The 19,846-nt window shown below is 57.8% G+C and overlaps 9 protein-coding genes across 9 annotated transcripts; 4 read left to right on the top strand and 5 right to left on the bottom strand.

The window, feature by feature from the left end:
• Positions 1-178: 178 nt before the first annotated feature.
• On the bottom strand, positions 179-1,132 carry FA10DRAFT_223283 (membrane fraction protein; the record flags this gene model as incomplete). The annotated part of the gene is made up of 2 exons (XM_025518576.1): positions 179-841; positions 917-1,132. Coding segments are annotated over 2 exons (879 nt in total), but the record flags the coding sequence as incomplete, so codon positions are not given.
• Positions 1,133-1,869: 737 nt separating this feature from the next.
• Positions 1,870-4,327, bottom strand: FA10DRAFT_269642 (hypothetical protein). The gene is made up of 6 exons (XM_025522831.1): positions 4,025-4,327; positions 3,274-3,947; positions 3,077-3,210; positions 2,771-2,996; positions 2,495-2,711; positions 1,870-2,420 (listed from the first exon to the last, which is right to left on the bottom strand). Exons 1-6 carry the CDS (start codon positions 4,286-4,288, stop codon positions 2,037-2,039), a joined length of 1,899 nt encoding a protein of 632 aa, XP_025374241.1. The 5' UTR covers positions 4,289-4,327; the 3' UTR covers positions 1,870-2,036.
• Positions 4,328-4,896: 569 nt separating this feature from the next.
• On the bottom strand, positions 4,897-6,905 carry FA10DRAFT_269640 (WD40 repeat-like protein). Its single transcript, XM_025522830.1, has 7 exons — positions 6,746-6,905; positions 6,488-6,673; positions 6,192-6,428; positions 6,069-6,128; positions 5,615-6,006; positions 5,228-5,547; positions 4,897-5,132 (listed from the first exon to the last, which is right to left on the bottom strand). Exons 1-7 carry the CDS (start codon positions 6,869-6,871, stop codon positions 5,023-5,025), a joined length of 1,431 nt encoding a protein of 476 aa, XP_025374240.1. The 5' UTR covers positions 6,872-6,905; the 3' UTR covers positions 4,897-5,022.
• A 230-nt stretch (positions 6,906-7,135) lies between these two features.
• Positions 7,136-8,325, top strand: FA10DRAFT_269639 (hypothetical protein). The gene has a single exon (XM_025522829.1). The coding sequence runs from the start codon at positions 7,152-7,154 to the stop codon at positions 8,256-8,258; it is 1,107 nt and encodes a 368-aa protein (XP_025374239.1). The 5' UTR covers positions 7,136-7,151; the 3' UTR covers positions 8,259-8,325.
• A 5-nt stretch (positions 8,326-8,330) lies between these two features.
• On the bottom strand, positions 8,331-9,958 carry FA10DRAFT_289124 (molybdopterin binding oxidoreductase; the record flags this gene model as incomplete). Its single annotated transcript, XM_025524262.1, has 4 exons — positions 8,331-8,431; positions 8,501-9,412; positions 9,489-9,855; positions 9,920-9,958. 4 exons carry the CDS (start codon positions 9,956-9,958, stop codon positions 8,331-8,333), a joined length of 1,419 nt encoding a protein of 472 aa, XP_025374238.1.
• FA10DRAFT_269637 (hypothetical protein) lies at positions 9,943-11,219 on the top strand. The gene is made up of 4 exons (XM_025522828.1): positions 9,943-10,369; positions 10,433-10,487; positions 10,559-10,895; positions 10,976-11,219. Exons 1-4 carry the CDS (start codon positions 10,305-10,307, stop codon positions 11,077-11,079), a joined length of 561 nt encoding a protein of 186 aa, XP_025374237.1. The 5' UTR covers positions 9,943-10,304; the 3' UTR covers positions 11,080-11,219.
• Positions 11,148-14,423, bottom strand: FA10DRAFT_269635 (hypothetical protein). The gene is made up of 6 exons (XM_025522827.1): positions 13,758-14,423; positions 13,278-13,683; positions 12,727-13,212; positions 12,561-12,665; positions 12,218-12,472; positions 11,148-12,139 (listed from the first exon to the last, which is right to left on the bottom strand). Exons 1-6 carry the CDS (start codon positions 14,259-14,261, stop codon positions 11,277-11,279), a joined length of 2,619 nt encoding a protein of 872 aa, XP_025374236.1. The 5' UTR covers positions 14,262-14,423; the 3' UTR covers positions 11,148-11,276.
• A 2,277-nt stretch (positions 14,424-16,700) lies between these two features.
• Positions 16,701-17,402, top strand: FA10DRAFT_192295 (hypothetical protein). Its single transcript, XM_025518382.1, has one exon. The coding sequence runs from the start codon at positions 16,791-16,793 to the stop codon at positions 17,298-17,300; it is 510 nt and encodes a 169-aa protein (XP_025374235.1). The 5' UTR covers positions 16,701-16,790; the 3' UTR covers positions 17,301-17,402.
• Positions 17,403-19,373: 1,971 nt separating this feature from the next.
• Positions 19,374-19,559, top strand: FA10DRAFT_216847 (hypothetical protein; the record flags this gene model as incomplete). Its single annotated transcript, XM_025518507.1, has 1 exon — positions 19,374-19,559. A coding segment is annotated over one exon (186 nt), but the record flags the coding sequence as incomplete, so codon positions are not given.
• Positions 19,560-19,846: the final 287 nt, after the last annotated feature.

The raw sequence follows: 19,846 nt of genomic DNA, 5'->3' as shown, positions 1-19,846 counted from the left end.
GCACCAAACGAAACCCTCTTCTTCTACTACATACGAAAACGACCTCTTTTGTTGGTTGGAATGACGATTTAGTCTTTGTCAAGATTGGGTCTTGCAAGGAGAGTATCGAGTTAAAAGGTAACGAAAAGGCAAAAAGAAGCAAGAGTGTGCTGTGCGTGCGTCATCTTCAGCTGCTGCCCCCTTCGAGGAGCCTGACGATGATCCACGAGCTGCCGGCCGCGGCGGCGCCGACAAAGAGCGTCGAGGTGGCGCCATAGATGAGTCCCTTTGCATCCGTCTTGCCTCCGGTCCAGTACTGCTTGACGAGGCCAAAGGCGAGCAGGATGGCGCCCGTGACACCGATAGACCAGAGCAGGGCAACGTGGACGCTGTCGACGAGAATGTAGGGCAGGAGAGGGATGAAGCCGCCGAGGAAGTACGAGGCGCCAATGACAATGGCCGAGATCCAGACGCGCGACTCTTCGACCTTTTCCATGCCCTGGCCCACGCGGAGCAAAAAGGGCGTGAGGCCCCTCTCTGGCCCCGTGAGGCCGTCGGTGCGCATCCACCTCGGCGACGTGGCCGGTGGCGGCAACAGCCGGTCGTCACCGTCCTGTCCGCCGCTCTGCACGAGCCTCGAGCGCTCGGACCCTTCGACGCCCTGCAGTTTTCTTGCAATCTCCGTGGCCAGGCTCTCGTCGACGCCAAACGGCTCGAGAATCTCACGAACTTCGCGCTCCATCTCGCCAAAGCAGCTCCTCGCCACGCGGTCCTGCGTCTGGGCCAGCTGGAACTTGTAGTGTTGCACCTCTGCCTGCGCCGAGAGGAGGCCGCCGACGCCCATTGAGATTGCCCCCGAAACCTGTTGGTTAAGCGCCCTTGTCAGTGACAGTCTCCAGCTGGGCGAGAACAAAAGAGGGAAGAGAGAGACACCCACCAGCTCGGCCAGACCGGCGAGGACGACGATTCTGCTGCTTCCCACGCCCGACAGGCCTGCCGTGAGGGCAAAGGGCACCGTCAGGCCGTCCGAGAGGCCGATGATGACGTCGCGCACAATATCGGGATCGATGAGCGACCGCGAGTCGTCTGGCTTGAGGTCTCGGCAGCAGACGCCGCGCACGCCGTTGTGCTTTTCGCACTTGGACCGTGCCGGCGACGACGACGATGATGATGATGACGACGACGACGAGGGACCTGCCTCTTCGGGAGTGGCTGCCGCCGTCGCCGAGGAGGATGAGGATGAGGGCGCGTCAGTGGCGCCATAGGTAGTCTCTGTCTTTGTCGGCCACAGTCGAGTGTTCTCCGCCGACGACGAGGCGCGAGGCTGCTGATGCTTGTTCTTAGACAGTAGCGAGACCGAGGCGCCCGAGCAGCCACCCGCGCCCCGTCCGCAGTCGCAATTGTCACAGGCCATGTCTGCTTTGCTGGATGAGAAGGAGAGGAACCAGAAGGAAGAATGTGAGAGAGAGGGAGAAAGGGAGAGAGGGAGAGAGGAGAGAGGAGAGAGGAGAGAGGAGAGAGGAGAGAGGGAAGATGGCAACGTCAAGGAGAGTGCTTAAATCCTTGACAATGGGCCGAGGCACTCTAATCTGCACCAAAAAAAAAAACCCAAAAGCACAAAAAATTCCTCTTGCTTGGAAATGGATAGAGGCCCGCGCACCGGGCTTGGAGGAGATTTTTGTTTTAGACTCGGGCCAATGAGGTCCAGTGTATTTCGAATGGATATGGGAGGGCGTAAAAAAGAGAATTCAGGACGATGACGGATCCTCAATGACAAATTGCTGCTCTTCTTCTTCTTCTTCTTGATGTCCGTTTCGCGCCTCGTGGGCGTCGGCGTCGGCGTCGGCGTCGTCGGCGTCTGACGGTGAATCCTCGAACGGTTGGCCCCGGCCTCGATCCTCTTGGATGGTTGCGTGAGGATGCTCCGTGACCCCTCCCGGTCTGTCACGGAGCGGGATCCAGTCGGGGCCTCGTTCCTGAGCGCGCGCAAATTTGGCATCATCGTCAGCGTGGGCCCAGGATAATTTACCCAGAACGCGAAGGATTGACAGACTGACCTACTGCTCCTCGCTCTCCACTGCCTGGTAGTCTGTCCGGCCCCGTGCCGATGGTGCACCGGCCGAGGACCCTGATCCCGCGCCAAAGAGCCTGCTGGCCCATCCCGGCGGTCTCGATTTTCGTTTCTCCTCGGCGGCCACCTTTGCCGCGGCAGCCCTGGCGATGCGCTCCTCCTCGGACATGAATCTCGGGTGGCTCGAGATGGACCGTCTTAGCGTCCGTTGCCTTTCTGTGCCGTCGGCCGCGCTCGTCCCCGTCTCAGATGAGATCGACGTCCGCTCGGGTCTGAGCCGCTGGCGTTCGTCTGCGTCGTCGTCGTCATCGTCATCGTCGTCGTCCTGCGGGATCGGTCCAGCAGCGTCCTTGAATAGCACATCCATTTCCTGCGTTGCCCGCATTCGCCAGTTCAGCACTTTCTTCTTCTTGACAGCAGCGGGAGCCAGAATGCATGACTCACCTCGAGCGGCACACCCATGGTCTCAGGATAGCAAAAGTAGACGAGAAAGAAGCTGACGAGGCAGAAAAAGGCGTGCATAAAGTAGAGGCGCCACTTGATCTTTTCCTGAAGGATGGGCGTAGCCTCGCCGACAATGTAGTTGAAGGCCCAATTGGTGGCCGTGCTGAAGCTGGTCCCCTTGGCCCGAAAGGCCAGCGGCATAATCTCGGGCGGGTATCTGCCCACCTTCCATTCAGCCCCAGCATCCGGCAAGCCATTTCTACCGACCACACTCACAGCCATGGAATGGGACCCCAGCTGGCACCAAAGGCAGCATTGAAGATGATGACGCAGCCCACAACGGCCTGAGGCGTGTAGCTGACATCGATGTAGAGAAAGTACCCACAGGCACTGAGCGCCAGGGCGGTGGCGACGGAGCCCGAGAGGAGGATAACGCGCCTGCCGAGTATGTCGATGAGCCACCAGATGGGTACTGTGCTGCCGACGTAGATGATGCCGTTGACTGCAAGGAGGTGTGGCGTGAGCCAGAATTGGGAACGGCCAAGGACCGAAGAGGAGAGCAGGAAAAGCGCAATGACTTACTTCCAGCCATGAGAATAGCATCGCGTCCGATCCAGCCAGCGCTCTCAAAGACCAGCGGCGCATAGTAGGAGATGACGTTGATGCCATTGAGCTGGGCAAACATCTGGCTCGAGCATGCGATCAACGTCCGGTATCTGTGTTGGTTCCGCTCCCTCAGTTTAGTAAACGCGCATATAGCGATGCTCGTCCAGACCTACCGATATCGCTTCCACATGGCTGTGTAGCTCCGGTCGCCCTGGCTGCGCATAAAGTAGACGTTTTCCTTGATCTCGCGGTACTCGAGTCTGGCCCGTGGCTCCTTGGGGTCTCCCCCACCGTGCAGGTCGGCGAGTACGCGCATGCCGTCCTCGTCGCGGTCGTGGTCGAGTAGCCACCGGGGCGACTCGGGAAGCATGAGCGAGCCAGCGGCCAACACGAGGCCAATGATGACCTGGAGCGAGAGGGGAAGTCGCCAGGAGTAGTGTCCAGGCAAGAAGCTGCAAAAGTAGTCGACCCAGACGCTGAATGCATAGCCCACAATGTTGCCCGTGTACTCGATGCAGGCCAGCTTGCCCCTATTCTCGGCGGGAGAGATCTCGGACTGGTAAGTGGGAACAATCATACTGAGAGCACCAACCCCAAAGCCGGCAATGATGCGTCCCAGCACCATCATCGGGTAGCCATTGGTGGCCGTCTGGATGGTGCCGCCAGTGGTGAAGACGACGGCGCCCCAGAAGAGGACCTTTTTGCGGCCAAAGATGTCGGCAAGGGTGCCGCAGGCCAGGCTGGTGATGAGGGCGCCAATCTCGAGGATGGCAACCATGGTGCCGATCTCGTACGACGTCGGGTTGTGAAAGTAGGCCTTGAAGTATGGCCCGGTGATGACGCCCGACTGCACGATTGGGCGGGATGGGTCGGTCGTCCGTCAGTTCCTGTTGCTTTTCAAGCAGAGGCCACAGAGATGCTCACCATGACACCCTGGTCGTACCCAAAGAGAAAGACACCGAGTGAGGCAAAGCAGGTGATGAAGAGCATCAGTCCATCGCCCTTGATGCCGGCCCTGGCGAGGGGCGAGGTGCCGGAGCTGTGCCTCAGGTTGGGCGGGCGCAGGCGCGGATTGCTCATCTGGCTCGACGCCGTCGACTCGGACGACGTCCTCATCTGCTCTGCTGCTGCTGCTGCTGCTGCTGTCGTCCCGGCGCCATCTTCCAGGTTCGACTCTCGGCTCGCCATGTCCGAAGTATTCTGCGGGGGTTGAGCGCGAGAGAGGAGTGTTTCACGTCTCGCACGGCCTCTCTCTGTGTGTGTTTGCCTCTGGCTCCTGTCAGGCACGCGCGTGATCCTGCCCACTTTTTCGACTTTCGACCTTCGTCGCTCATTTCAGCGTCTTCCCTTCCTCATTCAGAAGAAGGGGACGAAAGTGGAAAGCAGAAAGACGAGACGCGTAGAGACGCAGCAAATGACGGCGGACAGCGCTGCGACGCTCTCGCAGGCCGACATCCTCTCGGACCTCGCCCTCCTCTCGTCGTCTTCGTCGTCGTCGTCGTCGCCGTCGTTTCTCGAGCTCGGCCGCAGCCTCCTGCCGCCAGAGCAGCTCGCGTCAAAACACTCGCAGGATGACAAAGCCCGACAGCTCGTCCGCGACTACCTCGCCCTCTCGCGAAGCGCACCGGCCGGTGGCGAGGCAAGCGGAGCTGACGTCGACGAACTGCAACGGCGCGTGGCTGCCTTGCAGTCGAACCTCGAATCAATCGGCAAGAAGCTCGATGAGGCGAGGGGAAGCGTCGCCGGGCCATCAGAGGACCCCGCACAATAGACACACTCTCGCACCCAAGAGAGCATACACCACTGTATAGTATTACTGTCCCATGCCATTGAGCCCACACAGAACCAGTTCTTCCATCCTCTCTCTTGATCAATCAGCACACGTTGCGAGACACACGGCCTTGGAGAGAATGCTAATATCACTACTCCTCCTCGCCGCTGCCCTCGAGAGGCAGGTCGGGCGCGAGCGAGTTTTGAATGTAGACGGCCAAGAGGGCAAGACAGATGGCGAGGATAAGTGTGGCGAGTTTGCCTGCAGAAGAGTGACACAAGTGGTCTCGTCAGCCGAGGGGGGAAATGCAGAGAAGAAGAGAGGAGGATCAGAAGAAGAGACTTGAAGATTCTCACCGTTGAGCCACCCATTGAGGAGCCGCGACTCGGCATTCTTGTCGACGGTGACGACGCGCAGACTCATGTCTGCACTCCCGCTCACGATGCGGTCCCCTCTCGGGCTGAAGGCCAGACAGGTCGAAGGAAAGGCGTGGGCGTCGCTGAGCGTCCACACGGGCTGCAGCGTCCGTGTACTGAGGAGATGAAGCGAGAGGTCCGAAGTCGACACGGCGACATGTCGGCCCGTCGGGCTCATCTCGACGGCCGTTGCAGGCCTCTCTGCAATCTGCCTCGTCCGAAGCAGGTCCCACGAACCTGTGTCCCATGCTGAGATGAAGCTGCAGACAGACTATGCATGAGCTGGGTGCCAAAACAGAGGGAAAGAGACAATTATACTGGACGCACCACTTGCGGATCCTCGCCCGTTCCCGATCCCTTTTGCTGCTCCCCAGTCCTTGCTCAGGGCTCGAATTGACGACGGTATAGAGGCGATCGCTGCGCCCGCCGCCATTGTTCCTGCCAAAGCGAGCACCGCGGAAGGTGCAGGCAGCAGCGCCCTTGAGCGATGGATTCCGGATCGTCTGGTGCACCTTGGGCGTCGAGCCGCTCTCCTTCTTCGACGACGATGTCGACTCTGCTGCCGTCGAGCTGGACGTGGGATAAATTTGGACGACGTCAGCGAGGACAAAGGCGACGAGCGAAGAATCGGCGCTAAAGTCGGCGTCTACAACCTCTGTCGATGCCGTCGGATTGATGGACCAAAGCTTGTTGAGGCCAGGAAAGGTATGTAGCGCAAACTGACAGAGTCGATAGCAAATGTGTGAGCAAGGGAAAGCGAGCCTGGGCTGCACACACATACCTGGCCATCCGTGGCACCGACGGCGAGAAAGTTCCCGTCTGGCGAAATCCTTGCCACTTTCTGAATTGTGCAGGATCGTCAGCTTTGGTAGCCAAGTCGACCCAGTGAATGAAGGACACTCACAATGTACTGCTCTGGATCGCGGATCGACAATGACTCGTGGCTCTGCAGCTGGCCAAGACTGTGCTGCACCTCTTCTTCCTTCACCTGCGCCTCTTTTGCCGCCGTCTCAATGACCTTTTCGGCCTTTTCCTCTGCCTTTGCCTGTGAGGGACCGGTCCGCTTCCACTCGAACATGCGCACGTTGTCGTTCACGCCGTTGGCCAGGCTCGCCTCGCTCGAGTTGATTCCGCACACAATCTAGTTGGTCAAGGATGTGTCAGATGGTCACAAAGGTTGAGACTTGACACAGAACTCACTTTTCTTTGACTGGCTCCTACTTCGGACCGTTTCACCGATTCCTCGCCTTCGTCGTCTGCGTCGTCCCAGTCGTTGAACTCGTCGGGCGCGAGCGTCATGCACATCGGCGCGTCCTCGTCACGGCTCAGCTTCATCTCTGCCTTGTCAACCACAATCTTTTCGGCGTTGACGACCTCGACAGCGCGCTGGGAACATCGCAAGCTCAGTCAGCTCCTCTCCGACCTCGACAGCAACGGGTAAGAGAGGAAGAGACCTACAATGGCATTTGTTACGCCGCTCCTGCCCCGGCCTCCTCCCCCAGCATACAGGATCACCTCGCTGCGGGGCAAGGCGACTGCATAGACGGGGATTGGGCTCTTGGCAGTAAAGTTTGGTGGCGCCATCTCGTTGCTCCTTTTCCTCCTCTTCCTCTTCTTCTCGTTCTTCGTCTGGAGAGCTGCGCGGCAAACACGAAGAATCTGGGATTTAGGGTCCGTGCTGGTGGAGGGTAGAGCCACTTTCTTCGAACACGTGGCCCGCCAGTCGCGCGCGGGCGCGCTCTCTCTTCTCGCACCGGCGTTTAGGAAAAAAAAGTGGCGAAGCGTCCGTCGGCCAGTGCGCAATCCATCTATTCAAACTACCACCACTGCACTCAGCATCCAGCAAGGGGCCAACTCTCTACACATGACGGACACCGAAGCGTCGTCGTCGTCTCTCGCTGGTGGAGGCGACGCGCTTTTCAAAAAGAAGAAGAAGGGCGCTGCTGGCCGGACAGGTGTGCGCCCTTCCTCCCTGCAACAGCAACAGCAGCACGAGGCCGAGGTGGCGGCTGAAGAACAGGAAACATCGACGGTCGTGCACAAGAAAAGAGCCGTGAATCTCGGTGGGGGGCTGGCTCAACGGACAGGCTTCGCATCGGCGAAGCGAATGAAGCTGGACGAGGACGATGACTCGGAAGCAAGGCTGGATCGGTACGGTGATTCCACAGTGGGCAGCGTCGTGCGATCCGCGTCAAATGGCGCGACGGGGATAAGGAATGCAAAGGACGATGCGACGAGAGTCGACACCTGGTACGACGATGAAGAGAATGCTCCCAGCAGCAAAAGCAGAGAAGCTCCGGGAGACGGCGACAAGCAGACAAACGACGACGGCATCTACCGCGGCGCATCGTCCTACTCTGCCTACACGGCCACGCCGCGCGAGGGCACAAAGCCCACGACAAAGGGTCCACTCAAGACGACGACAAATGTGCGCACCGTCACGGCCGTTGACTACCAGCCGGACGTGTGCAAGGACTACAAGGAGACGGGGTACTGTGGCTTTGGCGATACATGCAAGTTCCTCCACGACCGGTCCGACTACCTCGCTGGGTGGCAGCTCGACCTGCTGCCCAACTCGGCCGCTCGGCAGGCCTCGGACGACGAAGGGGAGGATGATGACGAGGAGGAGGTGCCGTTTGCCTGCCTCATCTGCCGGCAGCCGTTTACGGACCCGGTGGTGACGAGGTGCGGCCACTACTTTTGCCAGCGGTGCGCCATCAAGCGCTACGCAAAGAGCCCAAAGTGCTTTGCATGTGGCGCACAGACGCAGGGCATCTTCAACAGTGCGACCAAGATCCTGGACCGCATGGCACGGGCACGCAAGAGGCGCGAAGAGGAGCGCGAGGAGCGGAGGTGGAACAAGAGAAAGAATCTGGAAGAAGAGGAGGGTGGCGACGCCGAGGACGGCGAAGCCGGGGAGATTCTTGACGGTGTCGAGGTGGGAGGAGGAGAGGGCGATGAAGAGGAGTGACGTGGACTCTGCACTGCAGCCAATGTACTGTATTTATATTCCCATACGTAACATGACAATCCGCCTTATTTTTTATGACAGCGACAGGCCCCTCACGACAGGCCAGCTTCGCGTCTTAAACCCCCGAATGTTCCACGGCGACTCCCTTTCCTGCATGACGCCCGCCTGTGTAGCTGCAGGAAACGTGCACGGTTTTGTCAGTGAATCGAAGCGTATACCCAAGAGGGAACGAGGTGACTCACTGGCCCGGACGATTAGCGCATATCGATTGACGCCCTCGTCGCCCATCGCTGAGCGCAACGAACAGGGCAAGTCTGTATGCCAGATGGACCATGCCCAGCTGAAGCGAGCCGCCAGCTGTTCATCACCATCGGGCTGATTCGACATCTGGACCGTCGTTGCCCTGGCCCATGCTTCGGCGCCTTTTGAATCCGCCGCGTTGCGGAGATCGGCCACCGAAGCCAGCTTCCGGCCCGGATCGGCGACAAAGATGTACTCGACGACGGACACTGGCGATCCGTCCTGTCCGACAGCATAGCCTCTGGCACACGCACTGCTGCCTCCTCCTCCTCTTCCTCCTCCTCCTCCCAGCTGCAGTGCCTGGCCCTCGACTGGCTCGTCGATGGCCGAGCCGATGCCCAGCCTCTGCAGCGGCTCGGCGGCTTCGAGGATCTCCTTTCGCCTCTGTGGCACACCCATCACCTCGTCCCTCCATGCCTTCTCACCCTCGCTCGGCGGCTCGATGATCTTGTAGTCGAGTCTCATTGGCGGGCTGTCGTTGGCCAGCTTGCTCACGCGCATCCCGCTGAGCCACTTGACCCAGCGCGCGCCCGCGTGGCCGGGCACCACGGCACGTAGGGGAAAGCCATGGGCGCACGAGAGGGCGGTGCCGTTGTGTTTCCACGCCAGCAAGCAAGCCTGATTCGGATGCATGGCCGTCGCCAGAGGGACCGAAGCGCCAAAGTGCTCGCCTGCCGGCCTGTCGGACTCCGATGAGGGCTGCGACGAAAGGAGGTGCAGATGCAGGTCCCGCGACCAGGCTGCCGCATCGTGCGCGATGCTCTCCTCGGACGGTACGAGCCGGGTTGCGTCGGCGTGGAGGGCGTACGGATCGGCCACGCCTAAGCGGAGCAGCATGGAGCGCACCGAGGCACCTGGTCGGACCGTCTGTCAGTCAGTAGGAAGCGCGAATAGCCATCATCATGATCATGATCACGCGCACAGACGCACCCGACCACACGGCATTGGAGATGACGCCAGCCTTCCACTGTATGCCCTCTGCCTTGCCATGCTCGCTTTCGACCAGCTCCTCGCGCCGGTTCCCTGCGCACTCCAGCACCGCCGTCACGTCCACCTCGTCCTCGTTGCCCATTAGATCGACGAGCTTGACTGTCGTCTGGCTGGCACCGAGTGGCCAGCCCTGCTCTCTGATCACAGCCTCGTCCACACCCAGGCTCACGCTCCACTCGTCGTACGTCGCCGGTGTGGACGGCTCATAGATGATGTCATCGTGATTGCGGTGGAAGAGGTGAGGGATGGGCGTAATGAAGGACGACGAAGCCTCCTTGTCCTCTGCATTCAGAGGTTCGCCGTGCCTCTGCGCTCGGCCGGTCAGCTTGCAACCAAGCAGGTGTCTTCCCCCCTTCTATTCCCTCACTCACTCCTCGTTGATGCACGGTCAGATGGTCATGGCTGCTCATCGTGCTAAGCTATCCCATATCTTTGGTTCGTACATTACAGCTCCGTGCCTCCTCCCCTCGCTCCTCAGCGACGAAGCCCAAGGGTTCCCGCGTCGGATGGTACAGTAGAAAAAATGAAACTGGCTCGTGCACGCACAGTGAAGTCATCGATCGCTTCTCCACGTAGCTAGCGAGCGAGCGAACGCGCACGCGCCCGCCGAAAAAGGGCAAGGCCAAAGCAGAATGGCTGTGTTCAGAACGCTACTCTTCTCACCTTCTTGACAGCGCAGCCCACTTCTTCGTTTCTTCTTCCTCTGAACAACCAGCAGCCACCTCTCTGCACCGCAACGACACAAGTCAGCCAAAGATGACTGTCCACTACACCCTCACATTCATGCTCCTCTGCGTGGAGGCGTTTGTCTTCCTCGCTCTGTGAGTTGTTTCTCTCCCTCTCCCTGTGCTATCTTTGTAGCTGACGTTGGCTCGACAAAACAGAATTGTGCCCCTCCCCTTCAAGGCCCGTCGCGCCCTCTTCCAGTTCTTCGGCACGGTACGTAAGCCATTTGCCATTCCTTCTTTACTACTTCTCACCCTTTGAGTTCTTATTCCCACTGCCAACAGAACCCAATCGTCGGCAAGATCCTGTACGGCGTCAAGATCAGCATCATCTTCGTCAGCGTCCTCCTCGTCGATGCCGTCCAGCGCCTCTTCCGCGTCATGGCCGACCGGCAGGCGGCCAAGGACCAGCTCGGCGTGCGCGACACGGCGCACCACGACCTGCTCATCAAGCTCGCCTTTGCGCAGCGCAACTGCTACCTCTGCGGCTTCACCCTCTTCTGCAGCCTCATCCTCAGCAGGACCTACAGCCTCGTCAATGAGCTCATCGAGGCCCAGACGCGCCTCGAGCAGATCCAGGGCTCCGCAAGCGCAAAGGGTGGTGCGCCCTCGACCGACATTGGTGCGTCATTTTGACCTGTGTTTTTGCATCACAGAGAGAGAAAAGGCTGACCCTCTCTTGTTCTCTCTCTTCTCTCTCAGCCACGATGAAGAAGCAGATGGAGCAGCAGCAGAAGGAGTACCAGCGACTCGCAGACGAGCTTGCCCAGGCAAAGGGCCAGACCCCATCGACCAAGAAGGACTAGAGAATTCTGGACACGCTCCTCACTCTCTGCCTTCCTCGCGCGCAAAGGAAAAGGAAAGCACACACCCCTTCCTCATCGACGACTAGGGCAAGCAAGACCGGTAGAAAAAGTACTTGTCAGATTATCATTCTGCACCGGATGAAAAGATGTTGTGTAAAAGTACAGATGAATTGGGGTTTTTGATTAGATCTACTTGTTCAAGCCCACCAGGCGCCTCCGCAGAGGCACTTGTCCCTAGCAATGCTGCCGCTCAGCGCTGTTTGGCCTCCACAGCGAATGCAGGTGAGCCGCTGCTCATAGTCGAGCAGGGGCGCCTTTGAGATGATGTCCCGCCTGCTCGTCGCGTCCTGTGCTGCTGCGCTCCATAGTCGCCCGCCTTCATCGTCAAACCAGCTCGGCTTAGGCACGCCGCCGGCCGCTGATCCGAGCCGCTCCTCTTCCTCGTCGCCAACAAAGAGCAAGAGCAAGTCCTTGATGACAGTGCCCTTGCTTTGCACGATTCGCTTGCCAAGGGCTTCCTCGGCCCGCCTACCCCTCGAAAGCCTCTTCCGCCCATACCAAGCTTCTTTCTCCTCTTCCCCACTCTGTCCCTTCTCTTCCCCTTCGAGCAGCAGCGCGAGTCCATCGAGGCTGACTTGACTCCTCGCTTCTATCTCGCACAGCTGCGCCCTCGCCAGCGCAACGACATCATCAATCGTCGGCGGCTGTCTCTTGAGGTTCTCCTCGTCTTCCAGCAGCGGCCGCAGGCCCTCGGCCGTCGTCGTCACTTCGAGGAGCCAGTTTCGGAAGGCCCGGACGCGCCGAGTGAGATCCACAACGACTTTGCGCGGAATGGAAAGCGTGAGCAGACCAAGCAGCAATCGGCCCGAGGTGGCCGTTGCGTCCTCTTCCTCTTCCCTCGTGTCATTTTCTCCATCGTTGCGGCCATCATCGGCTCCCGCATCGGTCGAGCTCCCATTCGCAATTGACGGTAGATCGCACAGGAGGTACGCAGTCCGAGCGAGATCCTCGACGAGTGCGTGCAACCAAGCTATGCTGGCCAAGAGAGCCGGTACCGACCCTGGATCAAAAAATTTCATCAGATGAGCAAAATGTAAGTTTTGTGTTGTGAAGCGGCACGACAACAGCAGCGACTCACCCAAGTCATAGTGGTTGCGCACCCTCGCCTCCCTTGACAGCCTAAAGAAGCGAGCTAGTTCCAAGAAGAGGCGGCTACGTCTGCATCCATCGACAGCAAGCCTGAGTTCCAGGAGTCTGAGTTGCTGTGAAGCCTTGGGTGGCTGGGCCATGCCAAAACATTTGACCGAGTCCTTGACGACATCGGCGCCTTGCAACACCATCGACAGATCGCCATAGTCGTTCTCCTGCAGAAACGAGAGGACCAAGAGCAGTCCTGTAGATCGAGGACCGAGCAGAGAATATTTTGCATGAGCCCGTATGGCCAGAGGTCGCGTGCACAGAGGGAGGACCAAAGAGCTTACCTTTGTTGTCCGACGCCCACATTCCCTTCGATGATCTAAACAGCGATGGCCGGCCCTCAGCGGTAATAGCAGCCACGAGGACATCGTTTGGTGACAGTGTCATTCCTGGATCGAAAGCTTTGATTTCAGTCTATTCGCCTGTACTGCAACGAAAGGGAGCACTTACGTGACTGCACGGCGGGCTTGCACTTGAGCGCCTCGTAGTCATCAGCGACTTCAAACGTGAGGCTATCAAGCACACAAGTCTGCTCTACTGCCGTCGACGTCTGGTCACCGTTCAGAGGCCATTGTTGCCAGGGAACCGTAACGCAAAGAATGCGATCAGAGTGCGAAGCCACTACCACTTCGCAGAGCTTTCGCCTCTCCAATGCCCTGAACTTCGTCTGCTCGGCCATCCACTCTTCGTTGCTGTCATCTTCTTCGTCGGTGCTCGAGCCTGCCAGTGGCCTGGCTTTCGCAGCCTCGAGGCTAGCGAAGGCGTCGGAGAGCTTGTTGATCTGGCCTCGCTTGAGCTGCCAAGCTTTGAGGACCGAGCCCGTCGGCGAGTCAAAGGCGACGACGAGGTTGAGGGGCGACGTGCCAGTCCAGAACATTCGGAGAGGCTCTTGCCCAACAAAGATTGGCGCCAGTGGTCGAGCCGCAACAGTCGCTTCTGTTCAGCGAAGCAATTAGTCATTGTGCTTTGTAGGGAAAGAATTCAGATGGCAGAATCCTCACCTTGGCTATTAAAGTCGATCTTGAGTTCGAAGAGATGCACCTTCTCTTGGCCGTCCTCAAGGCGGAATGGCGTCGAAGCCACCTCGTCGCGAAAGAACATGCCAAGAGCGTCATCGGCCGGCGCAGAGCCCGACGGCATCGACTTGGACGTCCTTGCGACTCGGCAAGCTAGTACCGCCCTTGGCTCGTCCGGCACCAGTCCAACAGCAGCATGAGAGACCCGTTCGGAGCCCAACGGCGGAATTATGGGTACCGTATGCAAAGATAAGCGTTGGCTTTGGACATCGGCGTGAATGAGAGCGACGTGGCCATCTTCGCACATTGTGAGCAGGGCCACCTCGGTTGAAGATCCGCCAGCGGAGAACTGAGGTCCGCAGCTGTATGTTCTTCTGTAGTCTTTGCCTCTCTTGCGTTCCAGAAGAAAAAGAAAAGAGCTGTCAGCGGGCTTGACAAAAGCAGCAGCTTCTCCATGTGACTCACCCTTCTCGGTTGTGCGAGCCACTGTGCTTCAACAACCTTGCCTGGGAGTAGAAAGGGGGACGACATAGCCTTCCCGGACACGAGTCTCCAACGGTTGAGCGCTGCACCCCTTGTCCAGAGGTATGCGAGCCCGGACGGGAGGCAGGCAAAGAGAGCGTCTCCCCTCGGGCTAAAAGTAAGCACATTGGGACCCAAATCCCCGGCGCCGCCATCGCCCTTGCAAGCGAGCGAATGGACTCGTTGAGGCTTGGAGACATGAGCTAGGGCGATGTTGTTGCCGCTGGAGAGAGCAATGAGGTTGTCGGAGCTCCAGGCAACGGCATGGCGAGACTCGTCGTGCCTCTGTCTCGAAAGCCAAGACGAGATGCGACCGGCTGCTAGAAGAGTGGACCTTGCCTCTACGTCTTGATGCGCTAGGTCATCGTCAGGCACCGTCTCCGATTTCACCTTGGCCCGCTTTGCCGGGGGCGGCGGCACCGCATCATCTCCCTCCGAGGTCGTCATTGTTGGGCATCAGTCGTAGCTCGCGCAATGGAATCGAAGCCATCTCCACGGCCAGATGTTGCACGTGACTTGTCTTGTTCAAGTGCCAATTTAGCTCCTCGACGCGGCTGTAGGCCAAAAGGAAACGCCAAAAGCCGAAGCGCTCATTCTCGACGCTGTTGGCACCTGACCGTCTTTCGATGCAAAAATAGGACTATTTGGCCTGCACCAAGACATGCTGTCCTCCGCGAGCTGCGCTTATGCTTTGAGGTCAGGTGAGCGTGCGAGTAGGTTATTCAACCACCGAATTGCTCTGCACGCGCTCATTATGCTTTCTTTCGCGATATTGAGGCGCTCTGCCATGCACACTTATTGACACCACTAGGGACAACTCCAAACATTGCAGATCCCCATTCGACGAACTTTGATCGATGTCCGAGCAACGCGACAAACCCTGTTTTCGCGGGAGAAAGTCGCCGTTACCTGCTCCTTCCATCGCCACTTTTACTGTTTGCTTGCACACCTTGCTTTAGGTTTCGCCTTTGGGAATTTCTCTCTAGCAAGAGGACTGTGCACTCGGACATGCGCGTCCAAATAACTCCGGAGCACAAAGTAGGGTTAAACAATATAATGGGCCCTGTAGAAGACCTCATGGAGCATGAGGATGAGATGCCCGTCGTCCCAAGACAAACTTTGATCTGTTGTCCGATTTACATGGACAAATCGGACGACGGCCGCGGAAGAAAGATAGGATGCTGGAGGTGCTCCGATGGGGCAGCTTGTCTGTGCGGAAAATTAAGGTTCTCCCATTTCGGCTAAGGGTTGGATAATTTGGCATTAAAGCTGTGAGGTGGTGGTAGCGCTCGGAAAATGTAAAGAGCGAGAGAGCTTCATGACCAAGTCTGAATCACGTACAGCACCTTCTCAAATGCCGTCGAACATAGGCCGACGTGGGGGACGCCCGGTGGCGAAACAAACTGGCTAATGCTCAGGGTCCTCTAGGATGTGTGCCTGAGAGGTTCATGAAAACGAACACGTTCTATCGACGCAATCTTATGACTATTATTGCCAATTACTACAGCGGACGAGCAAACAAGGTTTCATGCTGACGGCCTTGTGTTTGGTCGCTCTTGTACGCGACCTCTCCAGGGTCGTCGTGTAGATGCTATTGAACAACAGAGCAGATTGTTGTCGCCGCTAATGATCAGCTAGCAAATTCGCCTTGCGCGGTGGTTTTCCCGGCTTTCGATCGTTGGTGAATGGAGACTTTTCCTGCTGTTTTGTCCCTTCTTTTGTAATCTAGGGACCGAAAGTTCTTGCCCTTTTACCTTGTTTATTCGTTCCCATGAACCTTGTCGGACGAGGACCATGGCATGAAGCCGAGCCGGCTTCATCCATCCGATTATTTGGCTCCCCCCACCTTGTTGAATAGTAAGGACATGCTTCCTGCTCCTGGTCCGATCGAGCATTCTAGCAATCTTTTCAACAATCTTATCGTGCGAGATTAGCCCCCGTGAGCAAAGGACACGTTCACGAAGAAGCGAGAGGAATCTCTGTTCTAATACTCCTCAACTACTACTACTTTACTACCCGACCTCGGAGGCGCGGAGATTGAATCTTTGCGTGGCTGCAGTGCGCATGAAATTCCTGCTTTCGCTCCCCTCGTCATGTGAATGGTCCCAGACGCGTCGCACGACGCGTCCCGTCCATCGCGCGACGTCGGCGTGAACATATGCCCACCCCGCTTTCGTGCTGGTCTTTGTAAGTCGCTTGCGAAAAAAAAAAATAACACTGGCATCTCAGGGTGGACAGGAAGTGTGGCAGACGGCCAATTAACTCCCGAGTGGGGAGTCGGGGTGTTTTCGCGCCCACACAGGCAGGGTCTGACCATCTCACTTTGTCCTGTTGGCGGGCCACATCAGTACAAATCTGGCGGATTATCAAAGTGACGGAGTACTAAGTGTAGGTGCTGCAGTCCGAAAGCGGCAGCGGGGGATAAGTTAGTTGCGCTTACGAACCGCGTTTTGCTGCAAGTGCGACTGACGTGGGAACCCTCAAACCGTGCGTCGCGTATGTCTTGCTATTCGGCGATGCAATTAAGAAGTAATCTCAACATTCAACTCATGCATGCCCTTAGAAATTTCGCATGCCCCCCTTACGACCTCCCTACATATCGATTTGCAGGCCCTGCCAATCTTGCTTCAACCCTCCAAGATTCTGGGACTATTTATTCGTAAAGTGTGCGAATTCAATAGAAAAATAAGCTCGACAACATTCTCAATTTTCGCTTTCGTCCCTTTGCGTGTGATCGTACCGTTGCCTTGACATGGCACATACGCTCGTGCGTTGCATCACAGCAGCAACTTTGAGCCTGCAGGTAGAGATACGAGGCCGGCATACACACAGTCTACACACGAAGGCCTGATGTGGACATGGGGCAATATGGCAAGGGCCGATGATCGGGCCTGCTACAGAATCAGTGAATTACTTGTGCCATATTGCCGATGGAGGAACACTATTGATTGCCGTTGCAAGCGATGGTTAGATGATATGCTTTCTAATCTGCACAGGGAAAACCATCCCAAAGCAAGCAAGCAAGCAGTTCTGATGATATGTTGTTCCCGGCTGCTCGCCGTGAGAAATAAGCACGCAAAAGACACTGGCAATCTCTCTTTCCCCTCTGCCTTTGCCCGGCCGTCGGGGACAGCTGAGGTTATTGTCCGTGCGTCCTCTGTGCTGCGTTTTATTTTTATATTTCGCGCCCTTCCCGCCCTGCTTGGCTGCCCTACCTGGCTGCACTACCCTGTCCGGCAGAGAGACAGACTTGCCTCTTTGAGAGCAAGTCCTCGTACAAAAGGCTTGTCAGTCCGCCCTGGCCTCTGCGACGCGACCCCTTCCTTCCTGGAGAACCTGCATCCCTTGCTCCTTCCCCTTTCGCCTCCCGCAACTTCCACCCTCCCTACCTATCTCACTCGTCACTGTGCCGTAGCAAGCGACGTCGTTGTCCAAACAACGACGAATCCCCTTGCCTTTTCGGTCGCTGCCGGTCCCCAGCACTAAGTCCCGGCGTGTTCGTTCCATTCAACGACGCCCACTCAGTCCCCTACTTGGTTCCTCTCGGCTGCCGAGAGTCGCTCAGTCGTTGAATTCAACAAACCCATATCGATTCGATTCAGCCATTTACTTTGTTGACTAAATCGGGTTCCGTCTCACTCATAAAGGATTTTGCGCAAGGATCCACCCCCCTACTTCCAGCACGTCAAGATGGACTTCTACGACCACTCGACATTCGTCCTTCAGCAGCCTCAGACATCGTCGTCGGCGACGTTCAACACTTTTCAGCACGGCGGCGGACAGACTCCTCACCTAGAAGACCAGGAGAAGTGGAAGTCGTCGACATCCTCACCATCACCGCCATTGCAGCTGCGACGGCCACCGTCATCTCTGCAACAGCAGCTTCAGCAGCAGCACAACCACAATCACAATTGCTCGACCTCCTCTTCCTCTTCATCGCCCTTCGACGCGGTCAACGACGCCGCCTTCTTCACTGCACCACCGTTGTCTGCCTCATCAAGCACGGGCAGCTTCGACAGCGTCGGCAGCTACACATCGAGCATCGTCAACAACGACGACGGTGAGACAGGAGTCGGTGCCACGGCATTCCTGAACAGCAATAGTCTAGGACTTCTCGGCGACCTCAGTCCACCGTCACCAGTCAGCCCAACGACCACCGTCAGCCAGCAATCATCTGGTCCCGTGTCTATGCCAATGCAGGCGCATGTGCTCCAGCGACAAGCGTCGATCTCAAATTTGTCCGACGCGTCTTCGTCGTCGTTCTTGGAGACAAACGGCGGGGGCTCTTCAGCCTCGTCGCATTCGCCGCGATCCATGACGCCGGCTCAATCCCCCCTGGGTAATCTTCACTTGTCTTCGTTGACGATCAACACGCCAGGCGGTCCGCACTCTAACAACAATGGCACTGCACCGCACGCTCTGCGGGCCTCTTTCGATTCGGCAACCGCAACTCAATTTCACATTTACCGTGAAACTCCCCAATTGATGCAGCCGCCGCCAGGAAAGAGACGCGCCCAGTCGCTCTCGGCCAACCATCCTCAACAACAGCAGCAACACCAGCACCAGCACCAGCCACATCACCAACACCAGCACCACGGAGTTGACGCACCGTCGCCTGACGACATGACACCCATGCCACCGCCTACGCAACAGTTCAACGGTCAAGCAGCCCAGGGCATTGCGGGCATGGTTAACGGTATTCCCAACACACCTATGCACAGCCGCCTGCAGCACCCGCACCAGCAGCTGCAAGCCACGCCTGGTCAGTCATTCTCCAACACCACAACGCCAGAGACGTACGGTGATGCGTCGCCGCTGACGGCGATGCACCGTCTGACGCGTATGGCCAGCTTCCACGACTTCAGCAACAGTCAGCAGCAACAGCAGCAGCATCATCATCAACACCACCATCATGATGGAAACAGCAACGACAGCACGCCTCCGCCAGCCGCCGGCCTGCAACAACACCACCAGCAACCGTTCATGTTTGGAGGTAAATGCCTCGAGGCGGCCTTCAATGAAGACGAGATGAAGCAGCAGCAGCAGCAGCAAAATCAGAGCTACTTTACGGCAGCCATGTCGCGTGTCTCGTCGGCACCGGCCCACTCGCTCGTTTCCGACGGCTCGTCGACGTCTGATCAAATGTCGATGCCCGCCACGCCTGGCTCTCGTACATCGCAGATGACTTTTCTTCAGGAGCACGATCAATACATGCGACAGCAACAGCAGCAACACTCAAAGGCAAATGGCATGACCATGATGCCATCGACTCCAATTCAGATGGGCAGCCTCCCATCGCCCAATTACAATGCCTCGTTTACGGCGCCTGCCATGACGCAATCGAGGAGCAGCATGGCTAATCTTGCATCGCCGCTCTCCGTGGTGTCGCCCATGTCGGTCATGGATCAGCAGGACCTCATGCGTTCGCCGTCGAGTGGCGCGACACGAAGTCGCTCGTCGTCGCTGGCCCAGCACCACCGTGGAAGTGCAGTGACATCGACTACAAGCCAGACGCCTCGAAGCCGGGGTGGTCGCACGTCTGCGCTTCCCCCGCTCATTGTTTCATCTGCCGACAAGCAGCATATCTGTGGCTTCGTCGGCTGCGAAAAGCGCTTCAAGCGCCTCGAACACCTCAAGCGTCACCACCGTACCCACACGCAGGAGCGACCTCATGAATGTCCAGTTCCTGAATGCAGGAAGCTGTTTGGACGGTCCGACAACCTGACGCAGCATCTCAAGACGCACTTCAAGGGAATCGGCGGCAGGAATGCGAATCTGCTCAACCTGACAAAGGGCCTTGACGAGGCTGCTGCTGCTGCCGCCGCTGCTTCATCCGGGTCTCCCATGGGCAAGAATGGTCACATTTCTTCGCCTCCCTCGTCCAAGGATCTTCGACACAACCCTCATGCGGCCGCTGAGCATGCCGCCCAGAAGGCCGTTCAGAAAAATCAAGCCAAGCGAAGAGTCGACGAAGCCAACGCGTCCGCACTTGGCGGTCCCATCTCGTTGAGCAAGCCTGGCCAGGCCCCGTC

Source organism: Acaromyces ingoldii, assembly GCF_003144295.1.
Source record: "Acaromyces ingoldii strain MCA 4198 unplaced genomic scaffold FA10scaffold_8, whole genome shotgun sequence".
NCBI lineage: Eukaryota > Fungi > Basidiomycota > Exobasidiomycetes > Exobasidiales > Cryptobasidiaceae > Acaromyces > Acaromyces ingoldii.
This window is presented reverse-complemented; position numbering and strand designations above follow the sequence as displayed.